Source organism: Bos mutus, chromosome 17 (genome assembly GCF_027580195.1).
Source record: "Bos mutus isolate GX-2022 chromosome 17, NWIPB_WYAK_1.1, whole genome shotgun sequence".
NCBI lineage: Eukaryota > Metazoa > Chordata > Mammalia > Artiodactyla > Bovidae > Bos > Bos mutus.
The window spans coordinates 990223-1016066 of NC_091633.1; the positions used below are offsets into that span (position 1 = coordinate 990223).

The following is a 25844-nucleotide window of genomic DNA, read 5'->3' on the forward strand; positions in this document are numbered from 1 at the left end:
TGCCAGGGCCTGATTCCACCCGGTCTGCTAGCGCCGCCGCCCCCGGCACCCGCGGAGGGAGTGAGGGGAGGGGCGGGCAGGGTCCCCGCGCGCGCCCGCGCGCGCCCGCGCACCGTAGGCGCCGCGGCCGCGCGCGCGCCGCGCCCGCCCCTCCCCCGCTCCAGGAAGTGCGGGGCTCCGGCGCCGGCCGCCGCGATGCATTCTGGGCCAGCAGCAGCACCAGAGCCAAGATGGCGGCCAGCAGGAGGCTGATGAAGGTAAAGGCCATTCTCCGGCGCCGGCCGGCGGGCGGCCGGGCGCGGCGGCGGCGGGCCGGGCCTCCCGCGGCCGCCCGGGCCCCTCGGGGCGCCGCCCGCCGCCCCACCCGCGTGGGGCCGCCGCCCCGGGCCGCGAGCCGAGGGGGCTAACGGGCCGCTAGGCCTCAGCCCCGGGCGGGAGTACCAGGCCGCGCCGCCCCGCCCGGCTCCGCCGGCTCTCTCTCCGCGCGGCGGCCGCGGCGGCTCCCGGGCTGAGGCGGCGGCTCCCCGGGGGCCAGAGCGGCGAGCCCGCGGGGCCGCCCCGCCCTGGGCCGCGGCGCGCCGGGCTCGGGGCGGGGGTCGAAAGTTAGGCCGGGCGGCGCGGACGCCCGGCGGGCCGGCGGGCCTGTCTCTGCGCCGAGTCTCCCGGGCCCCGGGCCCTTCTGGAGCCGAGTGTGCTGTCTTGGGGGCGGGGATGACGGAGGGAGTCGGACCCGGCCAAAGTTTACAAAAATAACCCGCGACTCTGTATCTCGAGGGCGGCGGGGCGCCCTCTCGCTCGCTGGCCGCCCGGGTGCGGAACCGCCGGCGGTGCCCCACCGGGCGGGCCTAGGCCTCTCTGGAGCGCGCCTGCCGGCCGTTCCCCGCCAACCCTCCCCGGAGCCCGAGCTTACCTCGGGTAGCCCTGCCGGTGGAGGTGCTGCCCCGGGCCGGAAACGAGCAGGGTCCGGGAGCCGGCTTCCTGAGCGACCGTGGAGGACTGGGGCTCCTCCCGGGCAGAGCCGTGCTGCAGAGAGCCAGACGCGGAGCTTGGGAGTCCCAGCACCCCGCCCGGGCCCTGGCTCCTCGGGAGCGTTTCCTTCCTTTGGTCAGCTAAGGGCTAGAGACGTCGTTGAACTTCCTAAGACTCGATTGGAACCGGGCTTAAAAGGACGGTCACCGGAGTCCAGCCTTGTTTTCCCTTCTCTTGTCCGCGACCCAGCCGTCCACACAGTCATCCGGATGGGAGGACCGATACTCGGTTATTTCCCTGCACTACTCCCCCCAAAGGCTAGCGCTCCTTGATGCCTTTCAGACGTTACTTTTCTGGAAAGGCGTCTTGATGTTGGTCCCTCCATCTCCGCTCTTACTGAGATGACTGTGAATCACGGCCTCACCTCCCAGGATGCCCCTCTGAGTTCTCACCTTGTCTGACTTGCCTTCTGGGTCACTGAAGTTCTTTTTCTTCCTAAAGCACATAGTTAATCCTTTCACTCCAACCCCTTACAGTCCTAACCCCTGTGATTTTATTGTCTTGGGAAGTTAATCCTGGCTTCCCCACACGCCAGACCCTGAGGCTTCTGGAAAAGCAGTCCCTTCGGCCACACCTCCTGCTGCTTGATTCCCTACCACTCTTTTTTTTTTTTTTTTTTAATATCGGAGTATCCTCTTATCAATGCAGGAGATGCAGGAGACTCAGGATCGATCCCTGGGTTGGGAAGATCCCCTGGAGGGTGAAATGACAACCCACTCCAGTACTCTTGCCTGGAAAATTCCATGGACAGAGGAGCCTGGTAGGCTACAGTCCATGGAGTCGCAAAGAGTCGGACACGACTGAGTGAGCACACACACGTAGGTGATTAGCAGTGTTGTGATGGTTTCAGGGGACAGCTCAGGGGCTCCGTCATGTGTATACGTGTGTCTTTTCTTCCCCACTCCCTCCCATGCAGGCTGCCCGCTTACATGGCGCAGAGGTCCCTGTGCTCCACAGCGGACCTTGGTTTCCCCGCCACTCTTGCACCTCGTCACCGTGGCTGCCTTTCTGCTTAGCTTTGACTTTGCGCTGCTCTCTGCTTCACTCTCAGGCTTGTGTGTAATCCTCCTCGTTATTCCCAGTTTTAAGGTGAGAGAATGGGATGCAGGGAGTCTCTGGCTTGCTCCAGTTTCCTAGCTGGGGAAGGAGTGAGCTTCCCAGTCTGACTCCACAGCCCCCAGCCCTTAGGCGTCCTTGGCACGTGCCGCTTGCTCTCCCGAGAAAGGCAGCCTTCCCCTTGCCTGGCCTCCCTTCCCGGGAAGTCCTGGGTTCAGCCCCGAGGCCTCGCCCTCGTCCCCTCTCGGAAGGAGTAGTTTCCTCCTTTGTGTGACCACAGCACTTTCTGTGCAGTTCTCTCTCTCTGAGTGCTTGTCACAGTTGTGTTGGACTTGCCTTTCCCGCTGGGCTCTGAGCTCCTCCAGGGCAGGGACCTCGACCTAGCTCATCCTGGCGTCCCTCAGTCTAGGCCAGTTGACCCAGTTCGGGGCTCCCAGGGGTTTGAGAGGGGAGTTAAACGGTTTTTCAATTATTTTTGCGTTGTAGAAAACTAGAGCTTAGGAGAGAAGAAATACATAACGTTTTCAAAGTACTTACTGAGTACTAGATCGTTTATGTAAGTTTTTCCTTATTTTTTCAATAACTCGTAAAGTTAGTGTGTCGTTGTCATCATCTTAGTAGTGAGGTAGTTGGGAAGCTTAGCTGGCTGTCCAGGGAGAGATGCTGCATCTCCCTGGCTCCAAATGCCAGGTTCCATGCCCCTCCCGACACAGTCTCCCGTCTTACTCCAAGGAGTGCTGAGGAGCACGTTGGATTCTTGACTAGTGGCTGGAGATTCTTTCAGTTCAGTGTTGGATGCTCCTTAAAAGATGCTCATCATTGACTCTGAGAGTCAGTGTTTTGGCCTGGTTAAAAAAAAACAGTGCCGAATCAGGTCAGTCGATACACAGCTTGGATAATAAAAGGGATTTCCGGTGGTGAAAAGTAAACAGTGTTGAATAGTCAAATGGATTACGTCTTAAAGCGCTTCACGTTTCCTCAGAGACCATTTTCTGAGACACTTGGAGTCAGAGACTTCTTTGTAACAGCGGACTGTCTGCAGATAATGTAAAATGCATTATTAAAAGTAGAGTGATTTGCATATGCCAGGCCAAGAAGTTATTTTAGGCAAAGTGAACATGATAAAGTCTTTAGTTTAAAAAGCAAGTGCCGAAAGGATTAGCGTTTTTTTCAGGACCCTTTTTAGGAATTACAGTGTCAATAAAACATTAAATACATTTTAATTTGCAAGCGGCTAATTCCCTATGGATGGCAACTGCCAGATTGTAACCATGGCTTCAGTCGGGAGGGGAAATGGCTACAAAAGTGAAACCCGTAGGTGTGGCTGAGGGAAACTGGTGGCAGTCTGCCTTTACTTCAGCCTCAAGTGCAGCACTCAGCCGGGTGTCTTCCCAGAAGGGCTTTTCTCTGGGGAAATGTGTAGGTTTGAAAGGGGGTGACGTCGCACTAGTTACTATTACGATGTAACTGTCGTGATGAGGGGTTCAGAGGGATGGCGGCCTTTCCGTGCTGTTTAACTGCTGCTCACCCCCAGCTCCACGTCGGCGTGCTTTCCGCCCATAATGGGAGCAAGTGGGGGGGCTGCTGACTGACAGTGCGGGCCCTGGAACCGTGCTGAACACTGAACTCGGGCGCCGAGGTTACGCGTCTGGGGTGGGGGGAGTGTGGCAGGGGAGTTTTCCCGGTGGTGGTGTGCCAGTGTTCGTGTTCTGAATCCCTGGGTTGCGGGGACTTGAGGAAAGAGCTGCGTGTTTTACCCTGAATTCGTGCCTGGCGGTGAGTCCAGACTGGTGCAGCCGCCCCTAATGACCTTCTCTGTGAGCGCTCCTCCACTGAGAGGCTGGGACGGGCCATCACTGTGGCACTGGGGCCTTTCTTGGGGTGCACACGAGCACGAAGACGCTTGTCTCGAGGTGCGCGGGCCTCTTCTCATCTTGTCACAGCGCTGAATCAAGAGGCTGTCGATTTCCGTTTCATTATGCCAGGCCACTGGGGAGCGTTCTCACTCTTGGAAAGGATCACTAAGTGTTCAAGAGGTACTTCTCTCTTCTTTGACACAACAGTAACTCGGGAATTAAAGCTTGGAGAACCCTGACGCCATCCTTCCGGGCCTGGACTCTGTCTGTCGTCCCCCCAACCCTGTTCCTCCCCCCGCCTCGAGAGAGAGGTCTCCGTGCAGGGTTTGTGGACCGCCCCCTGCCTGCTCTGCTCTGCGCCCCTGGGCCCCGGCCCGTCTGCCCTTAGTTAATGGGCTGCTTGTCTGCCACGGTGCCAAGGGAGGACCTGAGGCTCCCGCCTCGCCCCTTCCCCCGCGAGGAGCCCCTTGCCAGCTGCTGCTGAAGCGGGCCTTTATGTCCCTCTCCCGTCGGGCTTCTCCGCGGCCCGCCGCTGTGCCCATGTGTGAGCGGCCGCGGCCGTGGCGGACACCTGCTTGGGATCGCTCAGTGGGCCCTTTGTGCTCCTCCCCAGCCGCCTTGGTCCCACGCCATCCGTGAGTGGCAGCGCGCAGAGAGACGCACTCACACCGCTCCTAGGAGCTGCGCCTGTTCCTGGCTTGTTCCTTCCAGGCTTGGCTCAGCAGCCCCTCGTCCCTGCCCGCCCGTCCTGGACTCCCCGGGGCCTGTGAACTCACGGCCAGCACAGCTGGTCTCTGTGCACGAGGGTGCCTCCTGGTCCTCAGAGACTCAGCTCCGTGGGGTCGGGAGGGTCCCCCTCTAGGCTGTGCCCTCTGGAGCTGGAGGACGGGGATGGCCCAGCCTAGAGCAGAGATCCCGGATGCCCGCCCGCTGAGGAGTGGGGAGCAGGGCAGGATCCCTCTGGCGGGAGGAGGCCTGAGCTTGCTCTGGCCCCGGCTCCGAGCAGGGCGCTGGCCACTGGCGGGGCAGCTGCTGGCGGTGAGGAGCTTCCGTCCTTCAGAGCAGACGGAGGAGCCCGGCCTCATGCCGCTTACCTCGCACAGCCCCCTCCCTGGGCATAAGGGACGACCTGTGCAGCGCTTTGTGAGACGCTGGGCACTGGCCGGGATTACCCTTGGTTGAACCCCCGCGCTGGCTGGGCTGCTGATGGAACCAGCTTCTGTCACAGCGCTTCGAGGGTGGGTCTCAGGAAGGGTGGCAGAGACGTCATGCCTTTTAGCTGAGGGCCTGCCAGCCCTGGTGCCGCGTCCAGAAGCGGGCGCTTGCTGGTGAGGGCTCTGTCTGCTCGTGTGTCCTGTCTGGCCTGGTCCTCCTTGGGCTCCGGTGAGCCCAGCCCTCGGCCCTGAGAAGGGAGCGATGGGGCTCATTCAGGGCCGAGCTGCTGAGTGGAGGACACTGCAGGGTGGTGCACAGCTCGGTTCTGGAGCGTGTCCTGGAGCGTCGCGTCTCAGTTCAGGGAGCCCAAGCGAGTTGCTGGATCCCTCTGGGCGCTGGCGACGTCACCTGTGTGAAGACACAGTGAGTCACTGAACAGCGAGGTCTCAGAGACACACCTGGCACGTTCCTGTGTGGGTGTCAGTGCGGGCTCGAAGACCGCAGCCTGGGGGGTGGTGTGTGGAGGGGGGTGCTGCCCCTGGGGTCGTGGGTCGGGGCCCAGAAGACAGGCCGACCCTCTTCCCGCATACCTGCCCTCCCATCTCTCGAAGTCACCTGTCCATTAGGGCTAGGTTAGCGAGGGGTTTCCTGAGATAGTCGTGCGATCGTCTTTGTTTGAAGATGTTTACTTTTTGCAGCAGACTTAGGCAGCTCTCGAGTTCAGAACGGGCCTCTTAGACTCACCTGGGTGTTCTCTTCCTGCCCTGAGTTCGAGAGTCAGTGAGGCTGCTGAGCTGGGCAGGCGGTCCTGGCAAGGACCCTGAGCTTCTGGTCTCCTCCCCAGCCCTGGCCACCATCTCCAGCCTCCAGAGCTGCGGGGCCCCAGCAGGTGGGAGGCCAAGGCCTGGCCAGCACCCACGGGCTGGTGCCCACGGGGGTGCCAGTCAGGCCCTCCCTGCTCTGCAGGTCTCCCACTGCCCACACTGTGCCGTGGGCTCTTGAGGACAGATGGGACAGAGGGGAGGCTTCGTCTGGGTCGGGGGCGGTGGGGTGTGCTGTTGAACCGCTCTCGGCCTGTATCTGGTTGGAGGCTTCCGTGCTCCACCATCTTGCCAGACCTTGTTGCTGCTTCTCACCAGCGAGCTCAGCAACGGCCTGAGATGCTGTGGGACGGCCCTGCTGGGTGGGTGCGCACGGCTAGAGCCATGACTGGCGTCAGAGCTGGTGCTCGTGTGGGCGGCCCTGTCGCGTGGGGGCACCCACACCCTCTCGGGCTGGTGTCCGATGGCCCCTGAGCCCGTCCTGAGACGGCTGGTAGACATCCGCACGCCCCCACCCGGCCGTGGCCGTTTTTGGGAAGCTCTGCACAGGAAAGGACCTTCCAGATGACCCACCGCAAGCTTCACACCCCGTCCCGTCCTGGGGTGCCAGGCCCGCCGCCGCGCAGGTGAGAGAGACGCGCGTCCTGGGGCTGCCATGCGGGGGGCCGGGCGAGGGGGCCGCCTGAGCCTCCCCCAGCGCCCCCGCCGCATCCTGTGTGCTCCCCGCTCAGCGCACGGTGGCCCAGCCCCGGACCTGGTTCAGCTCTCCGTCTGCCTCCGGCTCGCCCGTGTCCTGCCTGAGCTCTGGGGTCCTGATTTCTCCAGAAGGTTGGCAGAACCAGCTCCCAGAGTCTGGACCGGCGCTGAGCGTGGTGTTCGTGGTGGTAACTGAGTGTGCCGTGGCTGGCACCGTGCCGTCCGCTCACCGGGGGGTGGTCCTGCCCCCTCGGCGAGCAGTCCCTGAAATCAGAGGCTCTCGTCCTGGGGCCTTGTGCTGGATTCCCGGCGCGCTGAATTACATTAGGGTCTCAGTGGGGTGTCATTGTCCCAGGTCGCATGCGAGCTGGGAAAGTGCCTGTCAGAGTCGGTCCCCCTGACACCGTCTGGCAGAGAGGGGGAGCCCTTCCGGATGATGGCCGTCCCACGAGTTGCTGGCTGGCGGTGGATAGGCCTCCTGTGCCTTTCCCTCGAACGTCAGGCTCTGCCTGCCGGTTTCTTTCGGCCTGGATGGCAGGGGCCTCGGAACATTGCTGGCACGGTGATCCCTCGACGGGCGCCCTCCCGCGCAGGGACGGCTCCAGAGCAGGCCTTGTGTGTCCCTGCCTCTGTCGTCTTGGAACTCGAGTCTCTTGTGAGTCCTGGAAGGTGTCATTCCAGGGCTGCCAGCCCCCTGCGATCCTGACCGGGGCAGGGGGACCCCCTTCACCCTCACCCACAGCTCTGTGATGGGCCGTCCGCAGGCTGGCGGCTCCGGCGCAGGCTCTCATCCAGGCCTTGTCCCGCACGAGGTCTGTCTGTGGCTGGGCCTCCCCAGCCTCTCGGTCAATAAACCCGCCTACCTGCGTGGGGTCTAGAGGTTTGGAGGCCGCTCTTCTCAGGCGGGCGGGAGTGAGCCCCACACGGAGGCCCCATCCTGCCTGGCATCCCGCCTCCTCTGCCCTCGTTGGGGTGCTCGGGAGGGGAGTGCGATGTGCTGTGGGCAGGCCCCCCTTCCTGTGTCGTCTTTTGAATCGGATCAGGTCACTTGTGGAAGCTCTGCGTAACAGCTGTGGACACCTGCGTTTTTCATCTCAGGCCCTGAGCGCTGGCTGAAGGTTCGCCAGAGCTCTCCACACCAACACGCGTCACGTCCGTGTCCTGTTACATGGAACAGTGTGTGTGGGGGGACAGGGTTCAAGGGCAGTGGAACGCCCCCCAGTGTCTCTTGTAGCTCTCTGCAGGGCCCCGCCGTCTCCAGACATGACAGGGCAGGCACCGCGGTCCTCCACTCTGCCTGCTGCTTGGACAGCGTGTGGAAGCGGCCACCCGCCGAGTCAGGAAAGCCCTGTTCCGTGTGCAGCGGTGTTGGGGGCGTGGCTGGGGGCTGGCATGCACCCTCCATGGGCACGCTCGGGGTGCGCTCGGGGCCTGCTGTGTGGCTGCTGCTCTCCAGGCAATGCCTCTGCTCGGGGAGCTCGCTTCCAGGGCTGTAAAGGCCTGTGGTGGTCTGGGCCTTGGGCCCTTCCCTGTGGGAAGGCGGGGTGGTCCCCAGGCAGGCTGTCCCCTGTGAGTCGATCAGGGAGGCCTTGAGCCATGTGCCTGGCCGGGCACACCATGTGCACACCTCTGGGGGGGGCGGGGGCAGAGGCGGTCAGCGCAGAGACTCCGCCGGGCAGCGGTCCCCTTGGGGCCCTGTGGGGTGCAGCCCTCTGCCCTCCTGCCGGGGAAGCCCCTGCCCCTGGGCTGGCATCCCCGGCTCCTTTGGGGGCCTCTCAGCAGCTGGCCCTGGCCGCTCCGCTCCCAGCAGGGCCGAGGCAGAGCTTGGTGGGCACGGCCATCAGCCCCGTGCTCCTGCACTCCGCTCGCCCCCGGCTCTCCTTCGCGGGGCCCTGCTCCTGCGTCTGTCGGCAGCCCCGGCTCTGAGCTGCCGTGGTCTCCTGCCCGTCGCTCACTCCCCGTTCCCTGTCCTCAGTTACGGGGTGCGGCCGCTCCGGCGGGGCTGCCAGGCCTTGAGGCGACCCCGTCTCTTCTCTGGCGCCTTGAGCCAGCCTTGGCTGGTTCTGGGTGGAGGTGTGACTGGCCTTCGGAGAGGGACACTTCTCGTCTGTGCTTCGGTCTTGTGCAACTTGGGGCTTTCTGCGAGTGTGCTGGCGCGAGCTGTCTGTGGGTCTCAGCAGCGGGGCGGGGAGGGCTGGGCGGGCGGTGTCACGGTCAGGGTGCAACCGCCACCCTGTTGAGAAAGCCCTGGGCTGGCTGGTCTGTCTCCTCATCTCTCACTTCTGTCTCGTGCCCACTTCTCGTTGGTTAGAATGATGCAAAGGCGCTTGACTCCTCATCTTTGGTGAGCCTGACTTGACAGCGAGGTGACGGGTTCATCCGGAAGCGTGCTCCGCCTTCCCGAGGCCCGGCCCTGCGGACATGGCCTTGTCGTCTCCTCCTGGGCCGGGGCGGGGGGTGCCCGTCCCGCGCCCGTGTCTTGATGCCAGAGCTGGGCGCCCGCGCCTGCTTGTCCTCCCACTCCTCGCGCAGGGGCCTTGTCCCGGCCGTGCGGTGGTGGGATCCCTCATTCCCCTGCTTGTGCTTATTTCCCGCACCTCACGTTGCTAGTGTGTGGGCTTCTGAAGCTGTAATGCGTACGTGTAGGTTATTTTAAAATTCATGGAATCCGTCCTCCGTTGTCGTTTCTTTCCGTCATCTTCTGTTTTTTGGCCATGTGGTTAGTGGGATCTTCACTCTCTGACCAGGGATCAAACCTAGGCCCTTGGCAACGAAAGTGCAGCGTCTTAACAGCTCGGCCGCCAGGAAGTCCCTCGTTTGGTTTAAAACTTTTGTTTAGCTCGCTAGGATGCACCCTTAAGGGACGTGGCATCTCCTGCCCCTCGCTGAGGCTCTGACTCCGTGTCTTGAGCAGGAGCAGAAGCTGAGCGCACAGAAAGGGCTCCCCAGCACTGCTCCCCCTTGGGTCACGAGCCTGGAACTTCGTGCGGAGAGCGGGGTGCGGGGGAGAGTCCCTGCCCCCCCCGAGTCTGCCCAGGCCCTGGACCCCAGGGAGCCTTTCCTGTGAGTCGAGGACCAGCTGAGGTCATGTGGTCCCTTGGGGTTCCCGCTGCCACCTCTGCGTGTTCACGTGACACGCTGTCCTGCTCGTCCTGACAGTCGACCTGACCATGCCGGGCACCCCACCACCACCACCGGCCGAGACCTGACGCCGGCTCCTCCCCCCATCCCGCCACAGATCCCCAGGGCGCCCTGTGCACCAGCCGTGCAGTGGGCGTGTGGGTGCCGAGGAGGGGGCTGGCTTGGAGGGGCTTCCAGGGCCATGGGCCCCGTGGAGGAGGCAGGCCTGGCTGCGGGCTTGCAGAGGAGGCTGCTCTGTGGTGGATGCAAGCCGGGTCAGGGCTGGCGGGGATGTGGGTGGGCGGTGGCTGACTCGGGTAGTAATGCCTGTCAGTTGGTCGCCCGAGCCATCGGGGGCAGCGGGGGCCGTCAGGCTAGTGCCCTGGGGAGAACCAAGTGCCAGCCGGCTCTCAGCCAGACGGGACAGGACCGTGCGGTCACTGGGATGGGGCACGTCTGCATGACCACAGACCCTCCCTGCCCTCGTGGGCCACCCAGGAGGCCAGGCTCAGGGAGCTGCCCCTGCTGCGCCTGGGCCCTGGCGCCCCAGCTGCGTGGCCTGTGGAGAGAAGCTGCACCCCTGCTGATGGTGGGAACACCCTGGGCTTGTTGGCACCTCGTCCTGCCCCCTCACCTGAGCGCGTGGGCAGCACGGCCTGGGTCCGTGCCCGCTCTGTGCCCTGCCTCTCGGGGGCAGTCCACAGGGAGGGAGTGCCCCGGGGCTGGGCTTCACCGAGGTGGGGCACCTTGGGCTGGGGCGTGGGTTGGGGCTGCCGCTCCGGGGTCTCTCCCAGGCCAGGGTGGTCCAGCGGTGCTCCGCAACACCTCGAGGGGGCGTCAGCGCTCGTCTGGTTTGAGGAAGTCGGGAGGGGCTCACCCGCAGTGCCTTCCCCCGTTTGACATCCCTCTGTGCTTTGTCAACCAACAGGAGCTTGAAGAAATCCGCAAGTGTGGGATGAAAAACTTCCGTAACATCCAGGTCGATGAAGCTAATTTGCTGACTTGGCAAGGGCTCATTGTTCCCGTGAGTACTGGACAGCTCCCCTCCAGCAGCCCAGACGGGGCCGGGCGCAGGGCCGACGGGCGCCTCCCAGGCCCGGGAAAGGCCGTGTGTGCAGACCGCACACCCAGTGCAGACCAGCTGCCGCCGCCTCTCGGGCGGGCCGGCGGATCCCGTCTGGTCCTCTGTCTGCGCTCCTGTCCGGCCGTGCGTCTGTCTCCGGTCCTCTGTGCGCCCGCGTCCTGGTTTCCTCCCGGCACACCCCCCTCCCCCGCCCCGCCCGCGCCTCCTGCTGCCTCAGCCCCTGCCCCGCATCCGTCCTAGTGTCCCTGGGCTCCCGCCCTGGCTCTGCCCCGCGTCCAGCTCCCTGTCACCCAGCCGCCTCTGTGCACACGCAGCCTCTGCACACGCGCAGCCTCTGCGCCGTGGCCTCCTGTGGCCTCCCTGCCCTCTGGGTTCAGCGGCCCCTCTTTCTGCAGCCCTTCCTAACTCCCCCTGCAGAGATGCGTCCCTCAAAGACTCCAGCGGGGACCCCAGCTTCCCACAGCGCCCGCCGGAGGTGTCTGGCCTCAGCCCCAGGCCCTCAGTCCTCTCCTGCGCTTGCCCTCAGCCCGTCCAGTCTCTCTCTGCGTTTTGTCTCTTAGGGATCCTGCTTCTGTTCAGCAGTGAAGTACCAGCCTGGCAGTGCAGGCACGAGGGTGCAATCCCTGGGTCGGGGAGATCCCCTGGGGAAGGGAATGGCAACCCATTCCAGTATTCTTGCCTCGGAAATTCCACAGACAGAGGAGCCTGGCGGGCTGCAGTCCACGGGGTCGCGCGAGTCAGACACGACTGAGCCACTGAGCACGCGCGCGCCGGCCCTGCCTCTTCCAGAGTTGGGTCCCGGGTTCTTGCTGGACGTGGGGGTCGAGTCTCGGCCTCTGTTCAGCCTCCTTGCTGGAGGCGGTCTCGCTGGGACGTGGTGTGCCTTCCGTGTCCCCAGTGGGCTCTGAACTGGGACCCTCGGGCCAGTGCCCCTGCCTTCCTGTTCTTCTGCCCCCACCCCACCCCCTGCGCCTGAAATCTCTCCTTGGGGGCAGAGGGGCCGCTCTGCCAGAGCTGAGCAGGGGGCATGCTGGCCAGAGGCGCCGGCCCCTTGGCGCTGGCTGTGGGCCACGCTTCTGTAAGGTCCCTGCAGCTGGAGCAGCTCTGGGGGTGCAGTTTATCTCTGCCATCGTTTGGGAAGCTACGGGGAGGGATGCTGTGTGGTGCCCGTGCACGCAGGGAGCGGTAGGCCGGCCACGTCCAACCTGCTTGTGCCCAGCCCCGCCCACTCTGGGGCCCCGTGACGTGCCAAGCAGAAGGTGGCCGCCACCACCGGCGCGTGGCGTTTGTCCTCTACCGATGGGCTGGGCCTTGTGAAAAGTGCAGGGAGTGGACAGGGAGGGTTTGAGTGGCCGGGCCAGGCCTTCTATCCCAGGAGCTCAACGGCGGCTCTGAGGGTCAGTGGTGGTCCGGCAGGCGTCCCTGGGGCTGCACTGGCAGAGCCGGGGGGCGGGGGTTGATGCCTCGTTGAGCACCGGGTGGGGTGGCTGGTGGGGTCCTGGTGGTCTGGGCTTCCCCCCCGGGGCAGCTGCGCCCAGAGACTGAGGCCACGGCCAGAGCTGCTCACGCTGCCTTGCTGCTCATCCTGGGCTCCTCTCTCCATGGTGTCCCGGGCTAGGATACTGGAGCGGGTCACCGTTGCCTTCTCCAGGAATCTTCCCAACCCAAGGGTTGAACCCGCGTCTGCTGCCTTGGCAGGCGAGTTCCTGATCACCAAGCCACCAGGGAAGCCCACGTAGCTGTGGTGCGGGAGGGAGCTCAGTCGCTCTGCGGCATGTGGCTCTTCCTGGGCCAGGGATTGAACCCACGTCTCCTGCAGTGGCAGGCAGAATCTTAACCACTAGAGCACCAGGGAAGTGCTCAAAGTTTCTCTATTAAAAAACTAGTAGATGTTGGTTCACTGGTGTTTTCATTGTGATAGAATTTACGTAATGCAGTTTGTCAGTTCAGCCTGTAACTGAGCGATCAGTGACGTCAATTACAGTCGGGCTGTTTTGCGGCCATCGTCACTGCACTTCCAGAGCCCACACTGAAATAAATTCTGCAGCCGTGAAGTAGTAGTGCTCCGCTCTTCAGCCCAGCCCTGGTACTTTCTAATCTGCTTTCTGTGTCTGTGAGTTTGATAGTTCATATAAATGAGTTGTATAAAACTTGTTGTTTTTTTATCTGGCTTATTTCACTTAGAATTTTTTGAAGGTTCATCTGCTTTGTACTCTGTATAAGAACACCACTTTTATGGATGAGTCGGCTTCTGTCACACGTGTACTGAGCCTTGTGTGCATCCGTCCGCCCGCTGGTGGACGGGCTCGTTGCCTCTTTGGCCGTCGTGGTGATGCTGCTGTGCGCGTCGGCGTGCAGGTGTCTGCTTGAGTCCCCGTCTTCAGGGCTTTGGGAAATACGAGGAGCGGCTGGGTCACGTGATGGCTCTGGGTTTGTCTTTGAGAAGCTGCCACACTGATTTCCATGGTGGCTGCACCGCCTCACAGTCCCACCACCAGAGTGCAGGGCTTCTAGCTTCCCCGCCGCTCCTTATCCAGTTACCCCTTTATGCACAGTCATCCCCCCTAATCCAGTTATCTCCCCCTTATCCACAGTGGTCCCTCACCTTACCCACAGTGGTCCCCCTAATCCACAGTGATCCCCCTAACCCACAGTGATCAGCCCCCCACTTTTTTATCTTATCACCATTCAAGTAGAAGTCAGCTAGCGTCTCATGGGTGGAGAAGGCAATGGCACCCCACTCCAGTACTCTTGCCTGGAGAATCCCAGGGATGGTGGAGCCTGGTGGGCTGCCGTCTGTGGGGTCGCACAGAGTCAGACACGACTGAGCGACTCAGCAGCAGCAGTGTCTCATGGCAGTTCTGTTTTGGATGTTAGCTAGTACCTCGGAGCTACACCCGAGGAGCGTGCGTGGGCACCACAGTCACGTGAAGGGCCGTGTGGGGTCCTGCTCAGCTTCACATGCTGTGCGTGTGCTGCTGGGGCACCGCGTGTCAGCCATGGGGCGCCACACAGAGCAGCCTCGCTGCCCCCGCCCTTCACCCGCACCCACGGCTCCGGCCGCCGCTGGCACTGTGCTCTGAGCTGGCCCCTCGTCCGCCCGCTTTGAGAGCCTCCTGCAGTTGGACTAGGAAAGCAGGTCCTCAGGTTGTCGTCTCTCCCTGAGTGGTGTGCGCGTCAGACTCATCCGTGTGATTGGATAGTCCGTTTCTCTTTAATGCCAAACAATATTCTGTTGTTGGAACGCGCACAGTTTGTTTATCCATTCGCCCCTGAAGGCATCTTGGCAATTCTGAATAAAGCTGCTACACACGTTTGTCTCTCTGTCTTCTAGTTGTAGGAGTTCTTTATATTAAACCCTCATCAGACTTGTAATTTGCAGATATTTTCTACCATTCAGTTGGTTTTCTTTTTAGTCCCTTGATTATGTCCTTTGGTGCACAAAATGTTTAATATTCATGAAGGCCATTTCATCTATCTTTTCTTTTGCTGCCTGTGTCATATTCAAGAAACTATTGCCAACCCAGGGTCATGCAGGTTTGACTTTTGTTCTCTTCTGAGAATTCTTACAGTCTTAACTCTCAAATTTAGGTCATTGATCCTTTTTGTTTTTAAATGGTGTAGGGATAAAGGTCCAACTTCATCCTTTCTGTCTGTGGATATCTAGTTTTTTTAGGGCTATTTGTCAAAAAGACTGCTCTTTCCCACTGAATGATCTTGGTGTCCTTGTCAAAAGTTAATAGAGCTGGATTACTATCAAGGACCCACTGTGCTGCAGGGAACTACTCAGTCCTGTCCAGCGACCTACCTGGGGAAGAGTCGTAGGAAAAAGTTGGTGTGTGTGTGTGTGCACCCGACTCACTCTCTTGTGCAGCAGAAACTAAGGCAGCACCGTGCTGACGGTGAGTCACGAGCTGACGGCGCTGTGAATGAGCTGTGACCTGGTAGGAGCAGAGGAGCGCGCGCACTTGGGAGGGTTCACTCCTGGACTCAGCTCTGCTGGTCTGGGTGTCTGTCCTCACGCCAGGACCACACTGTTTTGCGTACTGTAGCTTTGTATGAGGTTTTGAAATCAGGAGGCGTGAGCTCTCCCGTGTTGATCTTTCTCAAGATGGTTTTGGCGGGTGCGGGCTCCTGTGCGCCTGAGCAGGACCCTGTGGGGCCTTGCCGGCAGCCCCCTCCGTGACTCCGCTCTCACTCCTCCCTGAAGTCCCTAGCTCCGAGTGTCTGATGCACGATTCCTGAGTTGTTTTTCAGACCCTAAAACCCAGTGGAAGGAAGGAGCTACTTGGTGGCCGTGAGCAGGCCGCCTGCTGACGCCTAAGGATCGGTAGCCTTGAGCCTTGGGACCACACCTGTCGCCTCACCTTCGCCAGCGAGGACCCCGCCCGAGCCGGGTGCATAGCCTGGGCCCCCCGGGTTTGCCGGCTCTCTCCTGAGCTGTGAGCCGGCGCCGCCCTGACTGCTTGCGTGGCTCCTGTGCGTCCCTTCACGTGAGCCCGTGTCAGCAGACGGGCTCTGCCGAGCGCCGGCTCACAGACCAGCTTTGGTTCGGTGACGCACCTCGAGGTCCTGTGGGATTTTCGGGAAGGGTTCTTCCGTTTGCGGAAAAAACTGAGGTTTTGAGAGGATCGTATTGAATTTTCAGATCGCTTTACTGTTACTGTCTGTTATCGTGGATGGCGATAGCATTACCATCTACAGTAAGTCTCGTAGTCTGTGAACCCAGGACGTCTTTCCACTTAGTTAGGTTTTCTCTTCTTTCAGCAGTGCTTCGTAATCCCCAGTGTACAGGCTTCACACCTCTGTATTTTTCAGCTCAGGATGTAAAAACAAAACCGTAGGCTGGGTCACACAAAAGCCCAGATTGCAGTTTTCTCACCGCTCCGGAGGCCAGAGTCCCGGGGGGCTGGCAGGGCCCTCGTGTCCTCGGGCTTCCTTGTCTCAGCGCTTGGGGGCAGAGCAGGCGCGCGCTCTCTTCCCTTTTGACCACGTCGCCTGCAGGACCAGGGATTGAGCTTGCGGCCTCAGCAGTGAAAGCAGCCTGTCCTGACCTCCGGACCTCCAGGGAAGCCGCAGGAGCTCTCTTCGTTGAGGACACGGATGTCGTCAGCCCCGGACTCCACCCTGTGACACTGTTGAGCCTTAGTTGCCTCTTTACTCTCCGCACGCTGTGGGTGAGGGCACCCGTGTGAGCACCTGGGCGGGGTGGGGGGCACCAGCATTGAGTCTGTAACAGCCTCCTTGCTTAAGCACACCTTGGGTATTTTCATCTTCCCAGTGGCAACTCCGTTTTGGGTTCCGTCGATGGTTGTTCGTGGACAGAAATGTGGGTGGCGTTCGCGTGTTGCTTTGGTTTCTGACGGTTTGTGTGTGACTCATCTTTAGTTTTCCGTGTGTGTACGATCAGGCCAGGTCCCGACCAAGGTGGTCCATTTCCCCCTCTCCAGTGAGGATGCTCTATTTCCTTTTCTCGCCCGAGTGCCCTGGCCAGAGCTACCAAGTACTGAGTTGTGGCGTCTCCAGCCTTTGTGGCGCCGGGTTTGGTGGGAGACAGGTGTTCACAGGTGGGGGTGGTTTGGGGATGGTTGAAGCACTTTACGTTTATTAGGATCTGATCTGACAGGAGGCGGAGCTCAGGCGGTGACGCAGGCATCGGCAAGTGGCTGTGAACCTTCTCTGTAGAGGCAGTGTGCATAATTATTAATGGAATAGTTTGCATTCTTGTTTTGCCCAAAGTCTCTGAATCCCAGGTGCTATTCTGTGCTCACAGTGTACCTCCGGGAGAGCCCTGTTTCAAGTACACAGTGGTCACTGGGCTGGCGGCCACCGTATTGGACGGAACGTGTGTGGACCAGTCAGGACTCAGCCCCAGTTCACGGTGAGGGAGCCGGGTGGACAGAAACAAAACGGGGCTGCTGGCAGCGTGGAGACGGGCGCTGTGACTGGGCAGCCGCCGCGCGGCTCCTCCCAGGCTGACTTCTGCTCCGTGACTGGCGGGGGCGGCGTCTCGGCGAGTTCTGGTTCAGGCGGAGAGGCCTGTATCTGTCCCCGCGTTTCCTGCCCTTGGCCTCGCGTTGCACAGTCTGTGAGCTGTTGAGTCTCTGGCTCTCGCGGCGCGCTGCAGACTACGTCTTGGTGTGTGCAGGTGGGCTGTCTGTGCAGCGTGGTCGGTTTCTCTTGTTCACGAGATGCCAGCAGCCACCTCTGTCCCTGGGACGACCTCGGGCGCTTCTCAGCCTCTCCAGGAGGGACAGCCCTGCCCTCTGCCGGAGCCCTGCTCCTGAGTCAGCCTGCTTCCTCCCCCGCGGTTTCACCGAGAGGCAGAGACCACGCATCTCGCCCGTGTGCAGTGTGGGGTCTGTGGCCTCCGGCGTGCCTCCTCTGCCGCAAGGGCAGAACGGGTTTCGTTATCCTCAGAGAAGTGTCCCGCCAGCGTCGCCCCCGCCCCGGGCACTGAGCTGTCTGTGCTCGTTCCTGCGTGTGTGCACCCGTGAGCTTTGTCTGCCACGCGGCCTCTCCCTGCTGGAGCCTGTGTGCAGACTCCGCCGCGCGTGCCGCGTGGCCCTGCTGCGACGGTGGCGTCGGCGCCCGCTCGCCCATCCCTGCCTGAGAGGCGCTTGCTTGTCTGCGCCGTCTGGGCATCGCGAGCGAGGCCGCTGTGAACACGCACAAGCGGGGTTTCCTGGGGGCGCGTGCCTTCATCTCCAGGTGCTGGCCTGGGGTGGGGTTGCGGGGCCCCATGCTGGCCGTGTCTCATGCTTTGACCGGTGCAGGCTGTTTCCACAGCGGCCGTTCCGTCGACACCCCGACAGCTGCACGTAAGCATTCCATTTTTCCACCTCCTGACTACGGCTTGCTGTTGTCGGTCTCGTTTACAGCCCTCCTAGTAGGTGTGAAGTGGTGTCTCACTGTGGTGTTTGGTTTTGTGTATTTTCTGGCCTTGCCACACAGAACGTGGGCTCTCAGCTCCCCGAGCAGGGGTCGCGCCGCCGGCGTTGGGAGCCCAGTGGCAGCGTGGGACCCGGGAGCCCCTCTTGCTGCGGTTTCGTGGGCTTTTTCATGAGGGAATGAGGAACCTCTCTCCCTGAGCCTGTTGCCCGTGTCTGTATCCGTTTTGGAGAATCGTCTGCCCGAGTGCCTCGCCCACTGTAACCTGGCTGACTACTTGGTCGTAGTTTCGTTTTTGAAAGCTGTGTGGTCAGTCTCTCTCCGAACGAGAAGCTGTTTTACTCCCGCGTGCTGACGGTACACGGGGCTCCTCCTGCGAGTCGCCCTGGGGTCCTCAGGCACCCGCGCGCTTCGCCCCCGCACGCTGTGGCTGGTGGCTGACGCTCTTTTCTCTTCTGTGGAGCAGACTCCAGCCTGGTTCTGGAGGCCTTGTGTTCCAGGCACGTTAAATCAGTGTTTGATGGAGGACATTTTTGGCCATGTTCAAAAGAATAATACGAAAACTGGTGTTGATGATCGCAGGGTCAAGAGAAGAAACGGACAGCTTAGCCGTTCCGTTAGCAAACGCGAGGCTGGTTCTGGGGACGCCTTGGGTCCCTGCACTCAGGTATCACCCAGACTAACAGAGAAGGCTTCTCCTGCCTTGAGAACACGGCCGGTGACCTTGACCTCGACCTCACGGCTTCCCAGAGCAGTTGCTGCTCCCAGAGCAGCAGTGCCTGCTGGCCAGCAGTGAGGGCCGGGTGCCATGGCAGGGGAGGGGTGATGCCAGCAGCAGAGTGTGTGCGTGCAGGAAGCCTGAGCCCACCCACACCCCACGTTCTCTCCCAAAGACATGCATTTCTCTGACATTAGTAGCTCTGGAGGCTGGGTCCTAGAGAGCAAGTGTGACCCTCCGTTTGAGCGGGCATAGGCTTGCGGTCCCTTGACCACGAGCGTGCTGACTGGTGTGCATCCAGACAATGGAATAATCGTTGTTCAGCCGCTAAGTTGTGTCCAACTCTGTGACTCCATGGACTGCAGCATGCCAGGCTTCTCTCCTCTTCTGTCTCCCAGTTTGTTCAAATCCACGTCCGTTGAACCAGTGATGCCATCCAGCCATCTCCTCCTCTGTCGTCCCCGTCTCCTCTTGCCTCAATCTTTCCCAGCATCAGGGTCTTTTCAAATGAGTCAGCTCTTCGCATCAGGTGGCCAAAGCATTGGAGTTTCAGCTTCAGTATCAGTCCTTCCAATGAATATTCAGGGTTGATTTCCTTTAGGATGGACTGGTTGGATCTCCTTGCAGTCCAAGGGACTCTCAAGAGTCTCCTTCTGAGTGTCTCTGGAGTTCCTATTATTGCATTCCAATCCCCTGTGATGAAAAGGACGTCTTTTTTGGTGTTGGTTCTAAAAGGTCTCGTATAGAACTGTCTAATTTCAGTTTCTTCAGCCTCAGCGGTTGGGGCACAGACTTGGATCACTGTGATAATGAATGGTTTGCCTTAGAAACAAACCAAGGTCATTCTGTCATTTTAGAGATCGCACCCAGGTACCGTGCTTCAGACTCATGTTGACTAGGAGGGGTACTCCATTTCTTCTATGGGATTCTTACCCACAGTAGTAGATAAAATGGTCATCTGAATTAAATTCGCCCATTCCATCCACTTGAGTTCACTGATTCCTGAGATGTTAACATTCGGTCTTGCCATCTCCTGCTTTTCCACATCCAGTTTACCTTGGTTCACGGACCTGATGTCCCAAGTTCTTCTGCAGTATTTGTTCTTTACGGCATCAAGGTTTACCTTCCTTTACCAACAGACACGTCCACGGCTGAGCGCCGTTCCCACCTCGGCCCCTGCGCGTCCTTCTTTCTGGAGCTGTTAGTCACTGCCCTCCGCAGGAGCATATTGGACACCTTGCAACCTGGGGGGCTCATCTTCCAGTGTCGTATCTTTTTGCCTTTTCATGCTGTCCATGGTGCTCTCCAGACAGGAACACTGGAGTAGTTTGCGATATCCTCCTCCGCATGGACCGCCTTCTGTCAGAACTCTCCACTGTAACCCGTCTGTCTCCTGTGGCCCTGCGTGGCATGGCTCAGCGTCATTGAGTTATTCGAGCCCTTTCGCCATGACAAGGCTGTGATCCATGAAGGAGAGTGGAATAAAACTGAGCGTCAAAAAGAAGTGCTCTGACAAGCCATGGAAGAACCTTAAATGCTCATTACTGAAAGAAGCAGTCTGAAAAGGCTCCTGGCTCTGTGATTCCAGGCAGAGGGTGTAAGGCGCCTGCAGCATCCAGCACCGTCACGAGCCGTCTGCAGGGTGTGGGCTGTGGGTGAGGGTGTGTCGGCCACTCAGTCGTGACATGGGGGTGTTGGTGCTTGGGGAGGCTGTGTGTGTGGAAGAATTTTGTGTCTTCCTCTCAGTTTTGCAATAAAGCTACAGCTACTGAAAAAAAAAGTCTTATTTTTTAAAAAATGTAGAAAGACCAGGGTGTCCATCTCAGGCACCCTGCTCTACGAATATTACTTATCATTTCCTTGGTGGTGATGAGGCTTTAGTTGATATAACCTCTTGAATCAAATGAAGCGTTTTCAAGGTGAAACCCTTGGAGCTGTCCTGTCTCAGTGGCAGGCTCACGCTGGTCTCCTTTCTCTGCAGGACAACCCTCCCTATGATAAGGGGGCCTTCAGAATCGAAATCAACTTTCCAGCAGAGTACCCCTTCAAACCACCGAAGATCACGTTCAAAACGAAGATCTACCACCCGAACATCGACGAGAAGGGGCAGGTGTGTCTGCCGGTAATTAGTGCTGAAAACTGGAAGCCAGCAACCAAAACCGACCAAGGTAAGGCGTCTGCCCCTTACGCCTCCTGGGGCCCCTCTGACTCCAGGGGGCTCGGAGCCCGGAGAGACCTGCAGTGCCAACCCCGTGTCCTTGGAGGCTGTGCTTCCCAATGTCCCACGGGCATGACGCATCTCCACTCAGCTGCAGCCCGCAAGGAGGCTCCTGGGTGCGCGGGCAGAACAGCCCAGCGCACCTGGGGCAGGCAGGGTGCGACCCTGTCGCCGGGAGTGTTCGTGAAGGACTCGGGGGCTGCCTGGAGGGGGAGCGGCCTCCCAGCGGGTCACACGTGGGCTCAGGCTGGAAGGCGGAAGGGAGGGTGCTGGGGGCTCATGGCCTAAGGAGAGGGCGTGAGCCAGAGGCGTGAGGCAGGCCGCAGGACGCTGGCTCGAGGGGCGCGGTGGGAGGGCCTGGCCTGGCTTGAGGCGTGTGCCCATGTGGAAGCGCGTGCTGGCCTCAGCAGGCCCGAGTTCTGTGTGCCTTGGGGCCAGTGCCCATGCGTGCTCGTGTTTCTGGGGAAGCACTTGGTTCGGGATTGTGGCCACCCCCCTTTGTCCCCTGCGAGTGACGGCTCTTTACTTGGGTCCATGTTTAGCTTCCTTCTGTCTCTTCTGTCTGTGCTGGGTCTGCGCTGCTGCGGGCGGGCTTCCTCCAGTGCGGTGGCCTCTCCTCTGCAGAGCTTGGCCCCGGAGCACACGCTCCGTAGCTGAGGCGCACAGGCTTCGTGGCCCCGTGGCACGTGGGGTGTTCTTGGGCCAGCGCTCAGACCTGTGTCCCCTGCATGGGCAGGCAGGCTCTTGCCCGCTGGGGTGCCGGGGAGTCCCTGGTTTTTGTTTTCAGCTCTGTGACTTTGTTTTGCAGTGCTCGCCTCCTGTTTTTGGTGGCTCTCTTAAAAGTGACTGCCTGAGCCACTTACATGGTTTTAGAGTCTGGAGAGTGGGTGAGTCTGGAAGCTGACAGCCTACAGGCGTGTTTATTTTCTTTGGTGACCGATATAATCATTTTCCAGTGGAACCATTGGAAGATGGGTTTAAAAGCCTTTCCCACAGCAAAACTCGCTGGACGAGGTCCCCATGAAAGGCGTCAACCAGGCTCCCACAGCTGAGTGGCAGAGCAGAGTCAAGGGAGGCGTCCCTAGGGGACTCGGCACTTGGTCTGCGCACGCTGACCTCTGTACAGACGAAGTCCGTGTCCTCGTGTGAGGCCAGGCCTGGCTTTTCCTGCACAGACTCAGCTCTGTGCGGATGCCGGCAGCTGCGTTTGCTCAGGTGGCCGGACCACAGAGAGTTTCCGGTCTCCTCCCTCACCTGGCACCCGGGGTAGGCACCCCACTGTGCACCCCGCCCAGGACAGGCCGCCCCGGTCGTCCATGGCAGCCAGGGGCCTGTTTGCAGAGGAGGTCTTGGTGCGCAGACAGCACGCTCTGCTTGTGCAGGTTGTGGGCACTTGTTCCAGACAGTCGGGTAACCGAAGAGACGTCGCGCTCTTCTGTACTTGTTGCCTTGGGGCATGAAGAGAAGACTGCCGTCCGACACAGGGTGCTGCTCTCTGCGCGGTGGCAGTGGGAGCGCTGCTCTGCAGTGGGAGGCAGGGTTTCTCCCCAGACGGTCCTGGCGTGGCCTTGCCCTCCTCCTCGCCACCTCAGCAGCGTGTCCCCACGTCTCTGTTCCATGACTGCCCTGCATTAGTGTCTGCGGAGCTTGTGGCTCAGGGCGACTGCAGTTTATCACCCCCATGCTGTGGGCTGTCTGTGCTCAGCTGGCCACTTGCAGTCACTGTACCGCAGCGGTCCCAGCGGCTCTGTAGCAGATAGCTGACGGCTGCAGGCGACGAGACATGGCAGAGGGAGGGGGGCCGGAAAGGAGATCCATTGTGGGGGGTGCTGGGGGGCCAGGAGGGGATCACTGCTGAGAGGGCTGCGCTTGTGGGTGTGACGGAGGCCTTCGTGAGGTGAGCAGTGGTCTGACATGGTTTTGTGAATATGCTGAAAGCAACTACATTGTCCGGTTTTTAGAGAGTTTAGTTTTTGGCATGGTGAACTATATCTCAGTTTTTAAAAAGAAAGTAAAGGAGCATTAAAAATGGAGCAAAAATGGGAGAAAAATCCAGAAACAAGGCAAACCTGAATCATACAGAAAGGGGGCGGCAGTGGCGCCAGATAAGGGGATATAAGAGCAGGTTTCCTCTGCAGAGCCTAGTTCTGGCATGTACCTGCAGCAGAGCGCAGGCTGTGCTGGGTGGTGAGTGAAATTGATTCCGTTGGGAGCTGATCTCTGTGTGAACGTATCGCAGCATAGCAGCAGGATGGCGGGGACAGGAGAGTCAGGTTTCCGCGTCGGTGTGCGGTTCCCCTGTGCCCCCTAGTGGGGTCCTGTCAAGGTCCTGGCTGCCCTCGGGGGAGCATTGTGGGGGCCACCCTGAGCCGTGCGAGGGCCTCCACCTCTGGAGTGGACATTCAGTGCTGCTGGGGGCCGCAGCCTCCCTGTGGTCAGATAGGTGGTCAGAGGGCCCTTTCTCAGCCACTCAGGAGCTCCTAGGGCTCTTCTGGGGGGGCTTACCATTCACACCGGCAGGCCTGCCATGCATCGTGAACCAAGTCCAGTGCTGGGCACACTGTCTGGTCCCTGCCCTGGGGCGGCTTCACCTGTGTGAGAGAGGAGGGTGGAAGTGCCTGGCGACTGGGCTCCCCGGGGTGTCAGTACAGGAAGGCTGCCTGGAGGAGGAGGGGGGGAAGCGGTATCTCGCTGTGCAGTGTGGTCAACCCTCGCCATGGCACTGGCCGCTCTCCTCCTTCAGTCTCTCCTCAACGCAGGGGAGCGCTGGGTTGAGTGCTGGTGGTTGGAGTTCTGGCCGAGCGGATAGCCAGCCTCTTGGCCTGGGAGGCGCTCGGGTGCCGAGTGGGAGCCTCTAACCGGCGGTGCCCTGTCCTTCTCTTGGCAGTCATCCAGTCCCTCATAGCACTGGTGAACGACCCCCAGCCGGAGCACCCGCTCCGGGCTGACCTAGCCGAAGAATACTCTAAGGACCGTAAAAAATTCTGTAAGAATGCTGAAGAATTTACAAAGAAATATGGGGAAAAGCGACCTGTGGACTAAAATCTGCCGCGATGGATTCCAGCGAGTGTGAGCAGAGGCCCCGAGCAGTGCATTCAGACACCCCGCAAAGCAGGACTCTGGAAAATTGACGCGTGCCACCGCCTGGCGTCCGCTTGTGGCAGTTACTAACTTTCTACAGTTTTCTTAATCAGAAGTGGTCTAGGTAACCTGTAAAGAAAGGATTAAAAATTTAAGATGTTCTAGTTCTGCTTTCTTTGTTTTAAAAATCACTGCTTCAACCTACTTTTAAAAAATGGTGTTTCTTTTCCTGTCCAAATTTATCCAAAATCAATTTACATTTAGGCCATAAGGTTTAAAAAAAAGGCGGGGTGGGGGGGGAGGCCCTGGTTCCTCTCTGCCCTCGCAGCTGCCACGTTCTTGCATTTCGTCTGATTCTCACTCCCCCAGGCCCGGCCCCGCCTCCAGGCCCCTCCGCTCCGCCCTCGGCCAGCCTGGTGTGGGAGTTAGTGCAGACTCCTGACTGATTTATAGCCTCCTTTGAGAACACCGAGAAACAAGCAAACCTCCACTCCAACCCCCAACCAAAAAAAAAAAAACAAACCCCGTTGAAAGGTGAGGTCCAGCTCTTCTGTAAAACCCTGGCTAACGTTACCCCCGTGTCGCTGGCCAGCTGGGATGAACCTCCAGCCTCAGGCCTGCGGAGGGCAGCCCCCCGGCCCGTCGGCCGGAGGACAGCGCGCCTGTGGGAGGAAGTCCTCGCCAGGGAGGAGCTCCTCCCCGCATCCCTTCCGGAAGACGTCGGGTTTCCCCGCAGACAAGTGCTGGCGTGTCCACGCGCAGGTCCGCGCTCGCTTGTCGCCGACGAGTCCACCAACGTGGCTTGGAGCTCCTCCTCCGCCTTCTGAGTGCAGCCGCCCTTCCTTAGCTCGTCCGACCCTCCGCCGACGCCAGTGTCCCGCACCAGCCCGGGGCCACCGCGGCCCCCACCCAGGAACAGGACGGCCCCCCTCCATCGGACTCTCCACCTTCTTGGAGTCAGGCTCCACGTGAAGCTCGCTCAATAATCTTGACATGTTTTATATTGTTTTGACCGCCTTCTTTTGTAGAAATAAAAATTGACCTTAGAATTTATCGTCAGATGGACTCGTAAGGATCTGAATGTTCGTGTCTTTTCCAAGCAAGCGGGACTGCCCCTGAAGTAGTAGAGTCCTGGTCACTGACACCCAGAGGTGGCCAGGGATCCGAGCACCGGGGGTCCCCCCTCCACTCCTGCCGCCCGGGCCTTCCTCCCCCGGCACTCCGTGGGCGAGGCCCGGTGGCGAAGATGACTTAACCTTGGCTTTCTATCTTAATTTTAGTTTTGTGAGTTGAAGTCTTCGGGGCTCGTTGCCCGTGAAACAGCTCTGCTTTACCCAGTGGAGGAGGGGCGGTGGTGGGGGCGGCCCGCGGCCTGGCCGCAGCTTCGGTAGCCCCAGGTACGCGCAAACAGGCCTGGGGCCCCGTGCGCCCCACGCCCACCTTAGCAGAAAGGCGATGAGGGACTTGATTTCACTCACATGCAGATTTGTTAATAAAATGCCAAATTCTGTCAGAAGCGCTCCAGATCAGCCGCGGTTTGTTCTCCTCGCCGCTCTGAGCCCAGAATTATTGCCATTCCTGGAAACCCGCCCACCGCTTCGTGCTTCCACCAGCGCAGCTCAGCCGCCTGTCTCCCCTGCCCCCGGGTCTGCTCGCCAGCCGCCGGGAGAGCGCCCGCGTGCTGCACGCGGCGGCCCCTCCCCTCGGGGGTTCACACTCTGCTTCGCCCCGCCCCTCCCAGAGTGGGCTGGCGGCCTGCCCGGCCCGGCTTCACCGGCGGCGCGCGCTGAGCCCTCGGGCAGGTGTGGAGCAGCTCACCGGTTAGCCTTGCTCCTCCGACCCGACAGCCGGTCCCCCGAGCAGGGAGAGCTGCCAGGCCCGCCTCCGAGCGAGCGCCCTGGCCCCCCCGCCCCTCCCCACGGCGGGCACGAGCCTCCCGAGCCGCTGCGATCTGCTCTGCTGCCCTGAATAAAAGTGCTCTGGGACACGGTCTGCTCGTGTGGGTTTGTCTCTTCCTTTCTGGGGGTAGGGCTGCATGGGTCTCCAGGAGAGAGGTGCAGACACTTTCTGGCCAGGCCCCGGACAGCAGAAGGGACATCCGGGGCGTCAGGGGAGGAGG

At 60.5% G+C, this 25844-nt stretch overlaps 1 protein-coding gene across 1 annotated transcript; it reads left to right on the top strand.

The window, feature by feature from the left end:
* Positions 1-194: 194 nt before the first annotated feature.
* Positions 195-25717, top strand: UBE2L3 (ubiquitin conjugating enzyme E2 L3). The gene is made up of 4 exons (XM_070385727.1): positions 195-257; positions 10662-10757; positions 20408-20594; positions 23532-25717. Exons 1-4 carry the CDS (start codon positions 231-233, stop codon positions 23684-23686), a joined length of 465 nt encoding a protein of 154 aa, XP_070241828.1. The 5' UTR covers positions 195-230; the 3' UTR covers positions 23687-25717.
* The last annotated feature ends 127 nt before the right edge of the window (positions 25718-25844 follow it).